Raw genomic sequence first — 15,210 nt, forward strand, 5'->3', positions numbered from 1 at the left:
TCTTCTGGTGATTAGACAATCTTTGACGTGTTTTTCTCTCTCGGTGAAGCACAAGCTAGCAAAGGCAGAAATTAACGTTGAAAAGCTTAAAAACAAGCTGTGTTTGTTCTAACATGTTTGAGGATTGGGAAGCCTTTGTCTTTGTGAGTACCTGTGTAAAAACTGCTAAAATAGCGATCTCAAATGGCCCTGAATTGTTATTTTGAATGTGTTTGTAAACTAAGTGTCATGTAGCTGTTAGCTGTCTTGTGTTTTGGCTAGCTAGTCAGAATATGAGTTACTGGAACCTAAATACATGCAAGTAAATTATTGATTTAAGTTCAATTGCATCTTGTTCCTCTTTGTTTAATTATCACAGTCTTAATGTATTTGTTATGTGTATTTATTAAATGTTAGCTAACCCATTGTAATTAAAACTTGATTTTCTTCATTCTAGTAGTTAGTATCTTACATGATACAAGGAAACATTGTAATATTTTAATGTGCTTTGGCTTTTATTTTCATACCAGCATACTGGTCATACTGGTAGCTGGTCATATTGCTCTTGTGAGACTAAATAAAGCATAAGTGGAATGTATTTTTGTGCATTCCTACAGATGCCACATTCAGATGAGAGTCTTGACAGCCGATCTTGCACGCTGTACATATTCGATTGGTGGGAAAGAAGCCAGGAACGCCATGCCTGAGCTGTGATTGGTCAGAAACGCTGTCACTCGAAGCTAAACTCAGCACTGATTGACTGGTACATCTGAGAATGTTAGCTGATTGGCTGCTAGTCGTGCGCGTGGCTGAGACGACGGCTGGTGCTGATGCTGTGTGACAATGGGAGTCTTCGAGTTAAGCATCATCTGTACCCGTTGAATACCAAAAGCACACTCGCCGAAGTCAACGGCAGCTTTTGGGAGTGACAGGAAAGAGTCGACAGCCGCCGTTCCACGAAGGGTAAGCGTCCTTTCCGGTAAACAAACTGACAAACGCGACCGGTTCGGTACTCCTGTCGTAGCGGACTCGGGGTCGACGCTCAAGTGTACAAGAAGCTAGAGCGTTAATTCCGAGCAGCAATGTTAGCTTCGTCGTCGCCGGCTTCCTTCAACAAATCTGCCGTGTTGTGCTTGCTGGGATTGGATATCCTGTGTTGTGTTTGCAGAGGTCGAAGAGCAACTGTGTCAGCTTGCCCCCCTGCTTACACTGCATTGCGGAGCCACAGCATGCCCTGCACAGCGATGCCTTGAGTGTCTCATTTCAGCATGTCATATCTGGTTCATGCAAGCCTGACATATGAACTCATGCATTTAGACACAGTTACTGTTTGTATGCTGAACATAGAATATTCATTTGATTGATTATGAAGATAAGATATGCTCTCTGCAAAGTTAGTGCATACTGAGTGGTGCTTCTTTGCTATGGACCAAAAAGTAATTGTAATCTCATGGTATTGCCATCAGATTTGCTTATTTAATTTAAAAAAAAAATGAGCACATCCTCATATTGCTAAGGAAATACTCCAGTTTGAGAGAACAATGCAAGTACTGTTATATATGAAACAAATTATAATTTGGCCTACACGCCCCATACAACAACACTTGCATATTAACAAGTGTCCGTGAATATTCATTCATTCATTCATTTTCTACCGCTTTTTCCTCACGAGGGTCTCAGCTGTCTTTGGGCGAGAGGCGGGGTACACCCTGGACTGGTCGCCAGCCAATCACAGGGCACATATAGACAAACAACCATTCACACTCACATTCATACCTATGGACAATTTGGAGTGGCCAATTAACCTAGCATGTTTTTGGAATGTGGGAGAAAACCGGAGTACCCGGAGAAAACCCACGCATGCACGGGGAGAACATGCAAACTCCACACAGAGATGGCCGAGGAATTGGAATTGAACCCCGGTCTCCTAGCTGTGAGGTCTGCGCGTTAAACGCTCGACCACCGTTGCCGCCCGTCAGTGAATATATATTACACAAATGTTGACACTGTCCCTGTGCTTTTCCAGATTGGCAGTGATGGGAGCGTTCAGCCGCCAGAAGTTTTTCCAGGAGCTGGCTCATGGCTGCCTGTTGCCAACGGCCCAGCAGGGCCTGGAGCAGGTGTGGCAGCTGCTGCTCATCTGCCTGCTGTGTCGCCTTCTCTGGATGTTAGGTGAGCATCTGCTTATTTTTGTGCCCTGTCAATTTTCATCTACCCGGGATTGTCATCATCCTGTCACCTCTCTGTGGCAGGCCTTCCGTTTATTGTGAAACACCTAGCCACGATGGTGGGAGGTTTCTACGTCCTTTACCTGTTTTTTGAGCTGCACATGATCTGGGTGGTCCTCCTCAGCCTCCTCTGCTACCTCTTCCTCTTCCTGTGTCGCCACTCGACTATGCGAGGCACATTTCTTTCTATCACTGTGCTAATTTACTTGCTGCTGGGGTAAGACTGTCTTCTTGTAGCATATAGAGCAGTGCCAGGGAAGATGGTGTTCCTTGATGAAACTGAACCTCTTTTTCTTTTTTTTAATCAGAGAACTGCACATGATGGACACCACAAACTGGCACAAGATGAGAGGTAAACTGTGCACCCGCTCTTTTATGCAGGAAGGTTTGATTATTCAAGGTGGGTTCCAAGTGTTGCGCTGTTGCCCAGGTTCACAGATGGTGGTGGCCATGAAAGCCATCTCTCTGGCCTTCGATCTGGACAGAGGTGTTGTGGCCAATGTACCCTCACCTATTGAATTCATGGGTTACATTTACTTTGTCGGAACAGTCATCTTCGGCCCGTGGATCAGCTTCAATAGCTACAAAGAGGCTTTGGATGGGCATAGGATTGTAAGTGTGATACACAAAACTGGTGTGTGTGTATATATATGTAGATATACATATATATATATACATATATACTAGCCTTAACTCTTCAAATCTCTTCTGCTCCTCAGAGCTTTTCGTGGTTATTCAAGGTGTCTTTTAGCTGGGTCAAAAGCCAGATCTGCCTGGTTCTTTCCAATTGTGTGGCGCCCTACCTCTTCCCCTATTTTATTCCTGTCTACGGAGAAAAGCTATTGAGAAGGTCAGTGGAATATGAAAGATGCCGGTTTATTCTGGTTCGTATTTTATGTCATCTTTCATTTTGTCTCTTTACAGCAAGAAGAGGAGGAAAATCAGGTAACGGACGTGGACTTTGACAACGTTAACTGCATATTTTGAGTTGAGCTCTTGTATCCCACATGCACGACAATATAATGTTGAAAGATCATAACATAATGTGGACATAAGAAGAATTTCCAGCGAATTTTAGGCATCTTTGGAGGGAAAGCCAAGACTTTGTGTCACGGGAGTGTGTAGTAAGGACAAAGACTCACAGTGTTTGTCTTTTTAATTGGCCGAAATACAAAAAAATTGAGAAGAGCCGGAGAGACGAAACGCCATCGAAGTGGGTGGTTGTCATGCTCAGTGTATTTCAATGATGATTACTTTGAGGAAGTGTGCAGTGTTGCCAGAGAGCCGGGATATACAAGACAGGACTCAAACCTTTAGCTGTGCCTAGCATAGAATATCCCTCTATGACTTGTATACTGACAGTCAATAGAAACTTAGCAATTTTTTGGGCATCATATTTATTTTGGAACCCTTAATTTCCTCATATGAATCATTTGTTTTGGATATTGGGTACCAGAAACAACAACGCACAGTGCAGCTGCTGATCAGCCAGCACAACGGAACCTTTGACATTAACATCTATGGCTAAACCAAGTCGAGGCGCTGTTAGAAAACCCATTCACGACTCTCTAAATACATTTTTTAAACCATTATTAGAGCCTTGTAGACATGAAATAACACCCCTATAGTCATCTTTACACTCTTATTATTCTTTCTTTACAACGCACTGCTGAACGGTAATGCGCATGCTACAGGACCACTGCAAACAGCCACTGCTTTAAACATAGTAAGCTACTGAGCTAACTAGTTAGCCTCAAATGTATTTATACCAAACGTAAGAAAGGGTTTCAAATGGAGCGGGGAGGAAGGACAAAGTAAGGAGCCAATAACTTACCACTTCCACACAAAACGGGAGGTGACATGGCTGACTGCATGCAATGTGAAGGTAATCTGACGTCATGTCTCATCAACTTAACATTACTGCTGCCTCGTGACCAGAATACTTCATATAACTTGTCTGAAATAATTTTTTGAGTAATAGTACATAGTCAACCACAGAGCAGCAGTATGTGTTAAAGAAAAAATATCCTGTTTAATACACCTTCTCTTTTTGTTCTTTCTGCTCAGGGATACTCTGGCAAAGTAAGTATATTGTTGACTTGCACATGAAAACAATAATAATTACTGCATTTATTATCTTGCATACAGTACTGTCATTCGTAATACACACTATATACACACGATATACTGACCCGCACGGGTGTTGTAGTCAACATGTGACACATAACATAATGTTGTGTTCGTCGAGACTAAAATATAACCTTTATGTTTTTGCATCAGGTGGTTACTGGCTTATGAAAACACAGTGTCTTTCCACTTCAGCAACTATTTTGTTGCGTACTTGAGCGAGACCACAGCCACACTGGCTGGGGCGGGTTTCACTGAAGAGAAAGAAAACCTCAAATGGTCAGTAAATAAAAGCAATTAATTAATTAAGTAATTGTTTCTTTTTGTATATTTTATAAAAGGTTGTCTTTTTCAGGGATCTCACAGTGTCAAAGCCGCTGAATATTGCGTTTCCACGCTCGGTGGTAGAGGTGGCCACATCATGGAATCTACCAATGTCACGCTTTCTGCACACCTGTAAGTTTGGCTGCTTATTTGTCGTTGCAAAGAAGTGAAGAGTGAAAACATGTAATGATTTTGTTTCATAGATGTATTTCAGAGTGCTTTCAAATTTGGGACTTTCTCTGCTATCATGGTGACATATGCAGCCAGCGCCCTTCTGCATGTGAGTACCAAAGCAATTCCGCCGCATTTCTTCTTCCATGGCTGTGTAACAAGTTGATTTCTTATTGTGTCCGGAAGGGTCTGAGCTTTCATCTCGGGGCTGTGCTGATGTCTCTGGGCTTTATCACCTACATTGAGCACGGTGAGATTCTGGCTAATGTCTCTTTTCCACACAAGAATCTTTCCATTTAGAGAAGGTACTTAGCTTTGTAGTAATGGCTAATTGCACCCACCATTAAGCTCCGTTTCTGTTCACTGCAGTGCAATAATTTATCTCTTATCGCTGGGAGGAAACTCTTTATGTTAATGTCTCAGCCCTGTTTTCTGTGTCAGTGCTGCGGAAGAGACTAGCAGCCATTTTTAACGCCTGTATCCTGTCCAAGAAATGTCAGCCCCACTGCAGCCACCAGAACAAAAAGGTAGCGCTACTCTATTTCTTCTACTGATGGTGCTTTATTACTGTTGATTCTTGCGTACCCGTCTCTGTTTGGTATGTGTGACAATTATTTTTGTATTTTTTTTCATAACCTTTGTCTATTAGCATGTTCACGCTGCTGGCATCAGACAACATCTCACCAAAGATCATTTGTGAAGTTATTAGATCTCATTTTACTTTCCAGACTTTCCTGAAATTTCTTTATGGCATTTACACTGATGATGTCATCTGTCATGTCATTCGACCCTGAAGATTGTTGAATTTGTCACATGTAATTAATTGTAGATTACATCCAAAAAAGACACAGTACCCTCAGAAAGTGAGTACATCCCATACATCACATTTCTGCAAATATTTTATTATACTACATCTTTTTATTGGGCAACACTGAAGACATGATACTTTAATTAGCAATGTTGTGTTAACAAAGAATAATAGGGTCAAATTCTCACTAGGGTATGCTGGAGCCTATCCCAGCTGATTGAATTGGCAGCTGATTGGTACAAATAGACCTAACATGGAACCTAACATGTTTTTGGAATGTGGGAGGAAACCGGAGTACCCGGAGAAAATCCACGCATGCACGGGGAGAACATACAAACTCGAGATGCCCGAGGGTGGAATTGAACTCTGGTCTCCTAGCTGACCACTCAACCACCGTGCAGCCGCCCTATCTCCATATTTTAACCCAAAAAAAACTGCGACAAAGCATCAAAATATAATCATATACTTGAATATATTTCTGCAGCAACACAGAGTCACAGTCAAACAAACATGAAAAATAACCTGATTTAATACTGACTCACACTGGGCCACATACACACACACTGGGCCACATACACATCTTCTCTTAGAACTGTCCACTTGACAGATTAGACTCGGTCCTGCCAGGAGAACACAATCATATTCTAGCAGTTAAAAAGATATAAGGAATGCACTGTGAAACTAGCAGCAAGTATGGTGTTTTAATTCTGGAGAAAATTACATCTGCAGTGGTCAAAATACGGGAGCCTCAACGGACTGCCAGGCCTTGTCAAGTGATATAATTTACGGTTAGTGTGTCTGGCAGGATGCCTAGCGAAAACCTGTTATGTTAGATTGGTTAGACAAATCCTGAGTAGCAGGAAGGGAAAATGGGCTTCCTACATGGACTGCACCGTAAAGGCATTATCATACTTATACTGTATATACTAAAGGTTGAACAATGTGGATATATTGTCTCTTCCTCTATACAGACACTATGGGTGTACATGATCAACATAGTATTCAGTGCTCTGGCAATACTCCATCTGACATACCTGGGTTCGGTGTTCAATTCCAGTGTGGACTACATGGAAGAGGATGAGGTGAGATAATAATATTTTATTTGAAGAATTGTTTGGACTTGATTTTTATAGATATAGCACTCTATACAGGACGACGTGACTCACCATACCATTCAGAAGTGGTCAGATCTGAGCTGGACGAGCCATTGGGTCACATTTGGATGCTGGATATTGTACCGTCTCATTCTTTAAAAATGAGAAAGCGCAAAAGAAGCAATAATGTGAATTCTCGCCTCTGTGACTATAAATGCATCAGACTGAGGGAAAAGTCAATATGCAGGTTAGTGTCATCCTGACCTGCAAGGGACTCCTTTTGATATCAACGCCACTCCCCCCCACTTTTTCAGTGTGAGCCACTCACTGCAGTCGTCAAGCTCTGGTGTTGTGACAGCAGTTTCAGATGTCTCACTGCGAGTCACAATCAATACCTATCAGCATGGTGGAAATCAGCTCCTCTTTCTTGGGATTGAGCCTTTATCTTGTCATGTCCCCTTTCCTACGTGCATTCCCTTCACCTCATATGTTTAGTCATATTCTATTTGTAATGTTTACAGTAAGTAAGGATTCTATTGAAATTGCACAGTGTTCTTAGGTTCAATGCTCGGGTGTTTTCAGCACCACTCTCTCCAAATTGACAGTTTGGTCAAGTATTAAATTCATTCATTCATTTTCTAACGCTTATCCTCACAATGGAGCCTATCCCAGCTGTCTTCGGGCATTTGGCAAACACCCTGGACTGGTCGCCAGCCAATCACAGGCCACATATAGACAAACAACCATTCACACTCACATTCATACCTATGGACAATTTTGAGTGGCCAATTAACATAGCATGTTTTTGGAATGTGGGAGGAAACCGGAGTACCCGGAGAAAACCCACGCATGCACGGGGAGAACATGCAAACTCGGCACAGAGATGCCCGAGGGTGGAATTGAACTCCGGTCTCCTATCTATGTGACCTGCGTGCTAACCACTAGTCCACCTATTGAATGATAAATTATTTTCATACTATATTAGTTAAGCTAACATGAATTATGAGTATTAAACCAGTTAGCAGTTCATTTGATGGTTGGTATTAAATTCACTGATTCATCTGCTGGAGTTAGAAGTTTTTAATCTTTTTTTTTTTTTTCAGATTTTTCGCTTTAGAAAGTCAATCAGGAAATGCATTTATTGTTGTGAAATGTAATGTTACATTTTTCTATGAATTACAAATACTCTTTAGTATTGAAAAAAAAAGTTTTGAATCAGGGTATTGTGCATTGTAGTGTAGACGATAATGTTTAAACCTTCTTGATTCATAGGTAGCTCATTCCATGCGTTCTTTACAACCTGTCATGTTGTGAATTTATCCTGGCCACACACTGTATGCATAATTACTCCGAAATGACGATACCTCTTTTGTTGGACTGGGTTTAACATACTCTCGTGAAAAGATTTTTATCCTGACGAACGTACAAAGTGTTAGATTAGAGCCTGAATGTTCAGTCTCTGCACAACCAAAACCTATTCAAGTATTTTCAATATGAATATTTTTTCTGTAAATGTGAATTCACTGGCACACCTGTGGTCATTGTTTTTATAAAGTTTTACATAAAACCTGATTTGCGGTGTTGTTTTAAATGCATTCATATGATCATATGAAACAGTGTAGTCTCAAACACACGCAGGAATGATGTAAGAAATAGTTGTTTATTAGAATAATTATTTACAAGAAAAATGGAAGGACTGTTAAATAGTCAATTGAATTGGGAAAGGGTGACAAACTGCGGTCTTGCTCTAAGCAGTGATCCATTTTTTTTTTTACTGGAGTCAAAGGATCCAGTCAGTTGGGTGGACCGGTCGGGGAACAGATACATCCAGAGGGACAGGTGGCGGTGAACAGAGATCGGGTTAATTTTCCATCTCTGTGAGAGTTTAGCGGATGTGTTGGAAGACCACCCAACAACCCAGTGTGTAGATGTGTAGACTCAGCCCTGTCTGCCTCGAGGACCCCCGTGTTTGCGACGGCAAGAACCCAGCAGCGTCTCCAAAGCCATCTTTACAAACGCTTGGAAGTTACTGCTTCTCTCCCTTCGGCTGTCCTGCGACGTGATGGAACAGACAGATAGCTTCACTGGGGACACAGCAGGCTTAGCACCTCATTTCTGCACGTCGCATAGCTCAAAACTCATGTGGAGATCCTTGGAATAACTTCTAAAATGCTTACCTCCTTGCTTCTTGTTGTCATCTCCTTTCTGATCACCTTTCTTCGGCTGTTCTTTAGGACTCTGAGGTTGCTGTGCGATGGACACAAATGAAAAGAAATAGAATTAGCAGCAGGAAGGAAAAAGAAGCGATTAGAATTGTAGAATAAAAATTTTTCTACCTTGGTAGTTGACTTCTTGTCCGACTTATTACCTGTAAGTGGTTAAAACAGTTCAAGTTAGTCGTTCAGATCAAAATAATGCAGCGGCATTTAGTAGAAATTAATATTTGCTCACCTTTTGTTCCTGGCATTTTGGCAGCGCTCCAGAGCAATGTGCTGTTTTTTGTCAGAATGCGGTGTTCCACACGGTCATTTATGGCCGGCGTTGCTGAATGGCTCTGTCACCGGGGCCCCTTCGAGAAAGAGCACGGTGAACAAACAAAGAACCCCGTCAGCTGAGCAGCACGGCCTGCGGCTCTTTGCTGAGCCAGACAAAAACCTCTGAGCTGACCTTGTCATACTACCATTGTGAAGCTACTGGAAACGCGTGTGCACCTTTTGTTTATGCCGATTCATAGTACAGTATTTACAGTATTTAGCATAAAGTCCTAGATGTAGAACTGGTTGCATCATAAAGTCATGAAATTGATTTTCATCAAGGCAACACAAAATTAGGAAAAATCATTAATCATAACGTATTTGCTTGTGTTTTTTAAATGTATCTTCTCAATCCCAATATAAACATTTGTTTCTATTTGTCTTATGATTCATACACTGTAACATCCATTCAATCAAATGTCGCCATCATGTATGTTGACGTCCACTGGAGGGTTCCTATGGCTACTTCACTCACACCACGTGACTAACCCGGAAGACCAACGATGGAGAAAATCTAAAAGAAGGTGCGTCGTTTTCGAGTATGTTTTTTCGGCGTTTTTCTTCCGTGTCATGCCAGTGACTCTTCATTTGTGTGTACAGTACCCACAAGCAATGAGTCACTTAGTTAAAGTAGAGAGTAAATATTAAACTCTTGTGTATGCGATACCATTGTAACCGACGTTAAGGCTAGCCTGCTAAATGCTAGTTTAGCCGCGTTAGCATTGAAGAAGCTTCGCTTACATTTACGAATTAAACAAACTCATACATTGCTTTAGGTAGCTCCTTCAAGTGATGGCACTTATATATTTGACTGTGACATGCTGACACGGAGAAAGATAAAGGGGCCAGGCTGTGTGGTGGTGTATTAGTGATTCTGCACCATCTTCATTAGTGTTGTGAAGGGATGTGAATATAACCGCCATTTTGCCGAATGTTATGTTTTCAGTTGAATGCTATTTTGAAGTGAGCACTGCATTATGAATTTTATCATTCTTTGCAGCCACAAGTAAGAGTGAATTTTATTTTTTCTACTTCCTGCCTTTGCAGTGGCTTCCCTTCTCCTAGTGTGATTGTCTAATGGCAGCTGTTTGGCAGCAGGTTTTGGCAGTGGACGCAAGGTGAGACAAACTTGAATAACTTTCACAGATTGTCATTTCTCACCGATACCTTCTGAGTGGTTGTGTGTGTGTTTTCTTTTTCTGATTCCACAGGTACAATGCTTACCGCACGCCCACCTTCCCACAGTTCCGAACTCAATACATTCGCCGACGCAGCCAACTGCTCAGAGAGAACGCCAAGTGTGGCTTTGAGCCGGGGCTGCGCAGGCAGTATCTGAGGCTGCGAAGTCAGCTGCTGGCCCTACGCTACGGGCCCCTCTCAGAGCAGAGCAGTTTCAGGGCCAGCAGTGTGCGCAGCTCCCGCACCACACTGGACCGCATGGAGGTCAGACCCAGAAGAACCTAGAGGGCGGAAAGAGTGACAGAGAGGGAATGCTGTTCTAATTCGGAAGAAAATGGATGTCATGTTGATTTGACTCAAGTTCCAATCAGCCCTTAATCATAATGTCCATGCATCCTGAACTGAGCAGCTTGGCTGGCACTATATGTTATCATATACTATGTAGTACACGATTGGCAAAAGTATTAACACATGAGGCCATTATGCGTAAAATGCAACAATTGTAGTTTTGCAGCTGCAATCGGTTTCGCCCTAGTCAAGTGACACACACAAAATTCAAAAGTCATTGAAATATTAATTTTTAAGCAGCAACAAAAAGGTATATCCCTTCCTGCAATATAATGGTTAATCAATTCATAGCTCGAAAATATTTTTTTAATACTTTTGTCAATAAAAAAGTTAATAGTGCCCCTTAAATTATTATTTGCACTTTCTCCTTTCTCCCCTTACCGTTCTTCTCATCATGAGCAGGACTTCGAGGAGGACCCTCGTGCCCAAGGGGCTCGTGGCCACCGCCGGTCCGTCAGTCGAGGCTCATACCAGCTGCAGGCTCAGATGAACAGAGCCGTCTATGATGAAAGGTAAAGCACTCGGCTAATCAAGGATTGATTCTCCTATTAAGTCTGCCGATTGTGTTGCATCAATCAAGTGTCTGCTTTAGATGGGTATTAGGTTGAAGTACTCACAATGCTGGCTGGTTTTCATCTGCAGGCCTCCGGGCAGTTTGGTGCCGACCTCCGTGGCTGAGGCGAGTCGAGCCATGGCCGGGGACACAACTTTGAGTGAAAACTATGCTTTTGCTGGAATGCATCACATTTTTGACCAACATGTTGATTCTGCAGGTAGGAAATGTCTAAGTCATGGGTGCATCGTATTAATAATTCCTCTCACTTCATCTTTCTGCCCATGTTGCAGTTCCGCGGTTGCAGTTTGCCAATGATGACAAGCACCTCCTTGCTTGCTGCTCGCTCGATGGCACCTTGTCCATCATGACGGTTTCCCCGCCTCCTGCCAGCGTAAAGGTGACCCTGAAAGGGCACGGAGGTCCCATCACAGACTTTGCTTGGTCCCTCAGCAATGATGTCATCGTGTCAACATCGCTAGACGGGACCCTGCGGATCTGGAACACAGAGGACGGACGGTGTATTCGAGAGGTTCGAGACCCAGAATCTAGTGAGCTGCTCTGCTGCACATTCCAGCCGATGAATAACAACCTCACTGTGGTGAGTCCCATCTTTTAAAGTTATTTGTTTTTCCTTCAGTTTGTGGGATCATGAATAAAATTAATTATAGTGATTTATTTATTTATTTATTTAATTGGTCAGAAAAATACAGAGAAGGAACCCAACCAACAATCCCAGCTATAGCCCCATCCAGACATCCAGCCCCACAATACCCACAGAGACAAACACAAAAAACAACTAGCAAGAGAAGACACACAAATACATCATTAAAAAAAGCAAATAGAGTATTTAACAGTTAAAATAAATTAGTACAATGAATTCCATATTTCTGAATATTCAGACTTACTATCATCTAGTGTAAATGTAATTATCTCTAATGATATCATATATTTTATTATACATACAGTAAACCTCGGATATATCGGATTCAATTGTTCCCACTGGTTTTGTCCGATATAAGTGAAATCCGTTATATGCGTATACCGGAAAATGTCCGTTTTACGCATATATGGGATTTATATCCGGTATATGCGTAAATTGGATTTTATCCGTTATAAAAAGGCACTTCCTTGACTATGTTTCCAATGTACCTGGACGCGCAGGCAACGCTGCAAACGCTGCAAATGACGTCGTATAGCGGCCCTGTCACGATTCGGCGAATCGGAGCGCCACGATGCGGCCATCCGATATATGCGAGGGAAATTTAATGGAAATGCATTGGAACGGGACTGGAGATTTTGTCCGAAATAGGCGAAATCCATTATAAAAAATCCGATATATGCAATGAATTTTTATTGGAAATGCATTACAGAAAAATTGGTTCTTTTTTATCTGTCCGTTGTGAGCGAATTTCTGATATATCCGAGTCCGATATATCCGAGGTTTACTGTATTAACAAAAATTAGAGTGTTTTCAGAATGCAACTGTTCTTCCCTTAAAGGGACCTATTATTTATTACGCTTTTTTAAGTTTCTGACTTATAAATTCTGTTAAAATGTTGTACCATTGTATTGAAGATGCACTTCCTCATATGGGCATGCCTAGAAGCATAGAACAATAGCTTCCAGAAAATATTTGTTACGGTTTTAGTGAAAGTTAACTTTCCTGAAGAGGCAAACATCAGGCAGAAGTGGTTGGAGTTTCAGATTCCCGACCAGCAGGAAAATAATATGCGATTGTTTTGTGAGCACGGGTGAAGCTGAACAATCAACCAAATTGTCACTGAAGTTCGATGCCTTTTGCACGTGACTTTGTCTTGTTGAAGAGTCAGAAGCGCAAGCTTTAAGTAAAAAGTTTGTTAGCGTCCGAACTGTGTTTATTTTGTGTAAATAAACATCTGTCTGTGAAGCATTATAGAGTGTGCATACCTGCATGAAGCCAACTGGACCGTCGAGGTTACATTTTTTTCCTCACCAGAGAATAAAACTTATTTCCACCTTTCAATGTCCCATGTTTAATGCTTTAATTAAACTCTGGCCTTCTTCGGCCTTCATAGGCGTGCTATGTAAACACAGCCATCGCTAGTTGTGTATTTTAACTTCGCAGAGGAACAAACTCAGACTGTGCATGTGTGACTGTTTCCAGTGAGAATAGTATGTCTACAGTCTCTGTCGGAAAAAAAATATTAAGGCTTTGCAATCTGACGTCTGTCCTTCAGGTGGGGAACAGTAAGCACCACCTGCAGGTGGTAAACATCTCCACTGGGAAGAAAGTGAAGGGCGGCTCCAGCAAACTAACAGGCCGGGTACTGTCACTGTCCTTCGATGCTCCGGGGAGGATTCTCTGGGCGGGGGACGACAGGGGCAGTATCTTCTCCTTCCTTTTTGACATGGCCACAGGTATGTTCACAAATAGATCTTTATGATATAATCAGTATTATAATCAGTCTTTTCTGTCTGCTCCGCCCCCATCACCCAACAGGTAAGCTGACGAAAGCCAAGCGTCTGGTGGTGAGTGAAGGCAGCTCCATCTGCAGCATTTCTGCTCGCTCTTGGATTAGCCGAGAGGCCAGAGACCCCTCCCTGCTGGTCAATGCCTGTGTCAATAAGCTGCTGCTCTACAGGTCTGCACGGATGGGCGCTTGGCTTTACAGACGCACGTCTGATATTGTTTCATTGGATTTGATGCCTTTTTTTTGTCACCTTTTGTAGGGTTGTGGATAACGAAGGTGGGCTACAGTTGAAGAGAAGCTTCCCCATCCAGCATGGCTCGCAGCTTGTTCACAGCATCTTCTGTCCCCTCATGTCCTTCAGACAGGGTGCCTGTGTTGGTAAGGTTTCTTGCTACTGGATAACAAAACTCCGCTGTTGATTTTATGCTTTATACTTGAAATCCTCCTTTCACAGTGACTGGCAGCGAGGACGCCTGCGTTTACTTCTTTGACGTTGAACGCAACGCAAAGGCAATAGTGAACAAGTTGCAGGGTCACGGTGGACCGGTGCTGGATGTCAGTTTCAACTGTGATGAGAGTCTACTGGCCTCTGCTGATTCCACCGGCATGGTCATCATCTGGAGACGGGAGCAAAAGTAACCTGTGCGCATGGAGACCATTCAGAAAGGCTGTATATTTTTCTTTTCTTTTATTAACAGGCTGCTTTTAGACCTTTTTAATGCCATTCTAGTCAAGTGCAATCAGAACACGGTGCTGTATAGATGGAGGGGATGTTTTGGAAAATTGTGAGGAGGTGGCGGTTACTCTTTGTGTATATATGTGTGTATAGAGTGTGCGTGTTTGTTAGTACCGTGCACCTGATTTTGTGTTTCTAGAAAGAAAGTAAGTAGCCTGTGCATGTTGCTTGACTGAATGAATGTGGGGGTGTGACAATGACCACTTCCAGAGAAAACATTTCCAACACTGTCGGTCCCTCGGGTCTCCTTTGTTCACTCTTTATGTAACTGTTATTGAAGCAATGTATGTGTAGTATAAAGGCCTTATTTGTTTTACGGGAGTGCACTGTCCTATTTGCATTTGAGACCGTCATCATTGTGCTAAGATAAAACACATTTTAAGTTTGTTTGTGCTCATCGGCGTATGTGTGTATTTATTGCAGATGCTTACAGTTCAAATTAATGCACATAAAATAAACTGCTGTAAATGACCACGCTTCGTTTATGTGCAGACTTATACCAATGTAAAGCGCCGACGTCTCCAAATTATCTAGTGATTCGTAGTGATATTAACATCAATGAGATGGCAGAATAACTGATTCAGTCATTTATCATTCCAGACTGTGAAATTCCCAAATAAAATGAAAACAGCTAAAATAGTTCCAATTTAATTTTTTTTTACAAACTACCGACCAG

General features: G+C 42.2%; 2 protein-coding genes and 1 long non-coding RNA gene across 6 annotated transcripts; 2 read left to right on the forward strand and 1 right to left on the reverse strand.

Moving 5' to 3' along the window:
- Nucleotides 1-30: 30 nt before the first annotated feature.
- On the forward strand, nucleotides 31-8,319 carry LOC131104520 (protein-serine O-palmitoleoyltransferase porcupine-like). The gene is made up of 16 exons (XM_058051811.1): nucleotides 31-143; nucleotides 597-942; nucleotides 2,006-2,151; nucleotides 2,232-2,424; nucleotides 2,516-2,559; nucleotides 2,638-2,819; nucleotides 2,927-3,057; nucleotides 3,132-3,152; nucleotides 4,275-4,289; nucleotides 4,488-4,613; nucleotides 4,690-4,790; nucleotides 4,862-4,938; nucleotides 5,016-5,079; nucleotides 5,271-5,356; nucleotides 6,609-6,719; nucleotides 6,789-8,319. Exons 3-16 carry the CDS (start codon nucleotides 2,016-2,018, stop codon nucleotides 6,888-6,890), a joined length of 1,389 nt encoding a protein of 462 aa, XP_057907794.1. The 5' UTR covers nucleotides 31-143; nucleotides 597-942; nucleotides 2,006-2,015; the 3' UTR covers nucleotides 6,891-8,319.
- Nucleotides 8,320-8,372: 53 nt separating this feature from the next.
- On the reverse strand, nucleotides 8,373-10,046 carry LOC131104522 (uncharacterized). Of its 2 annotated transcripts, none has more exons than XR_009119797.1 (5): nucleotides 10,032-10,046; nucleotides 9,183-9,300; nucleotides 9,068-9,099; nucleotides 8,909-8,978; nucleotides 8,373-8,783 (listed from the first exon to the last, which is right to left on the reverse strand). It is a non-coding gene; the product is annotated as an uncharacterized LOC131104522 (long non-coding RNA). The 2 variants fall into 2 exon arrangements; XR_009119796.1 differs by lacking the exon at nucleotides 10,032-10,046 and adding an exon at nucleotides 9,399-9,413.
- Nucleotides 9,701-15,005, forward strand: wdr13 (WD repeat domain 13). Of its 3 annotated transcripts, none has more exons than XM_058051807.1 (10): nucleotides 9,701-9,789; nucleotides 10,313-10,383; nucleotides 10,477-10,708; nucleotides 11,195-11,304; nucleotides 11,435-11,565; nucleotides 11,639-11,946; nucleotides 13,565-13,745; nucleotides 13,828-13,969; nucleotides 14,058-14,176; nucleotides 14,253-15,005. In XM_058051807.1, the coding sequence occupies exons 2-10, from the start codon at nucleotides 10,343-10,345 to the stop codon at nucleotides 14,435-14,437; spliced, it is 1,449 nt and encodes a 482-aa protein (XP_057907790.1). In that variant the 5' UTR covers nucleotides 9,701-9,789; nucleotides 10,313-10,342; the 3' UTR covers nucleotides 14,438-15,005. The 3 variants fall into 3 exon arrangements, with proteins under 3 accessions (XP_057907790.1, XP_057907792.1, XP_057907791.1); XM_058051809.1 differs by having other exon boundaries at nucleotides 9,774-9,804; XM_058051808.1 differs by lacking the exon at nucleotides 9,701-9,789 and adding an exon at nucleotides 9,826-10,228.
- Nucleotides 15,006-15,210: the final 205 nt, after the last annotated feature.

Source organism: Doryrhamphus excisus, chromosome 16 (genome assembly GCF_030265055.1).
Source record: "Doryrhamphus excisus isolate RoL2022-K1 chromosome 16, RoL_Dexc_1.0, whole genome shotgun sequence".
NCBI classification, from domain to species: Eukaryota; Metazoa; Chordata; class Actinopteri; order Syngnathiformes; family Syngnathidae; genus Doryrhamphus; species Doryrhamphus excisus.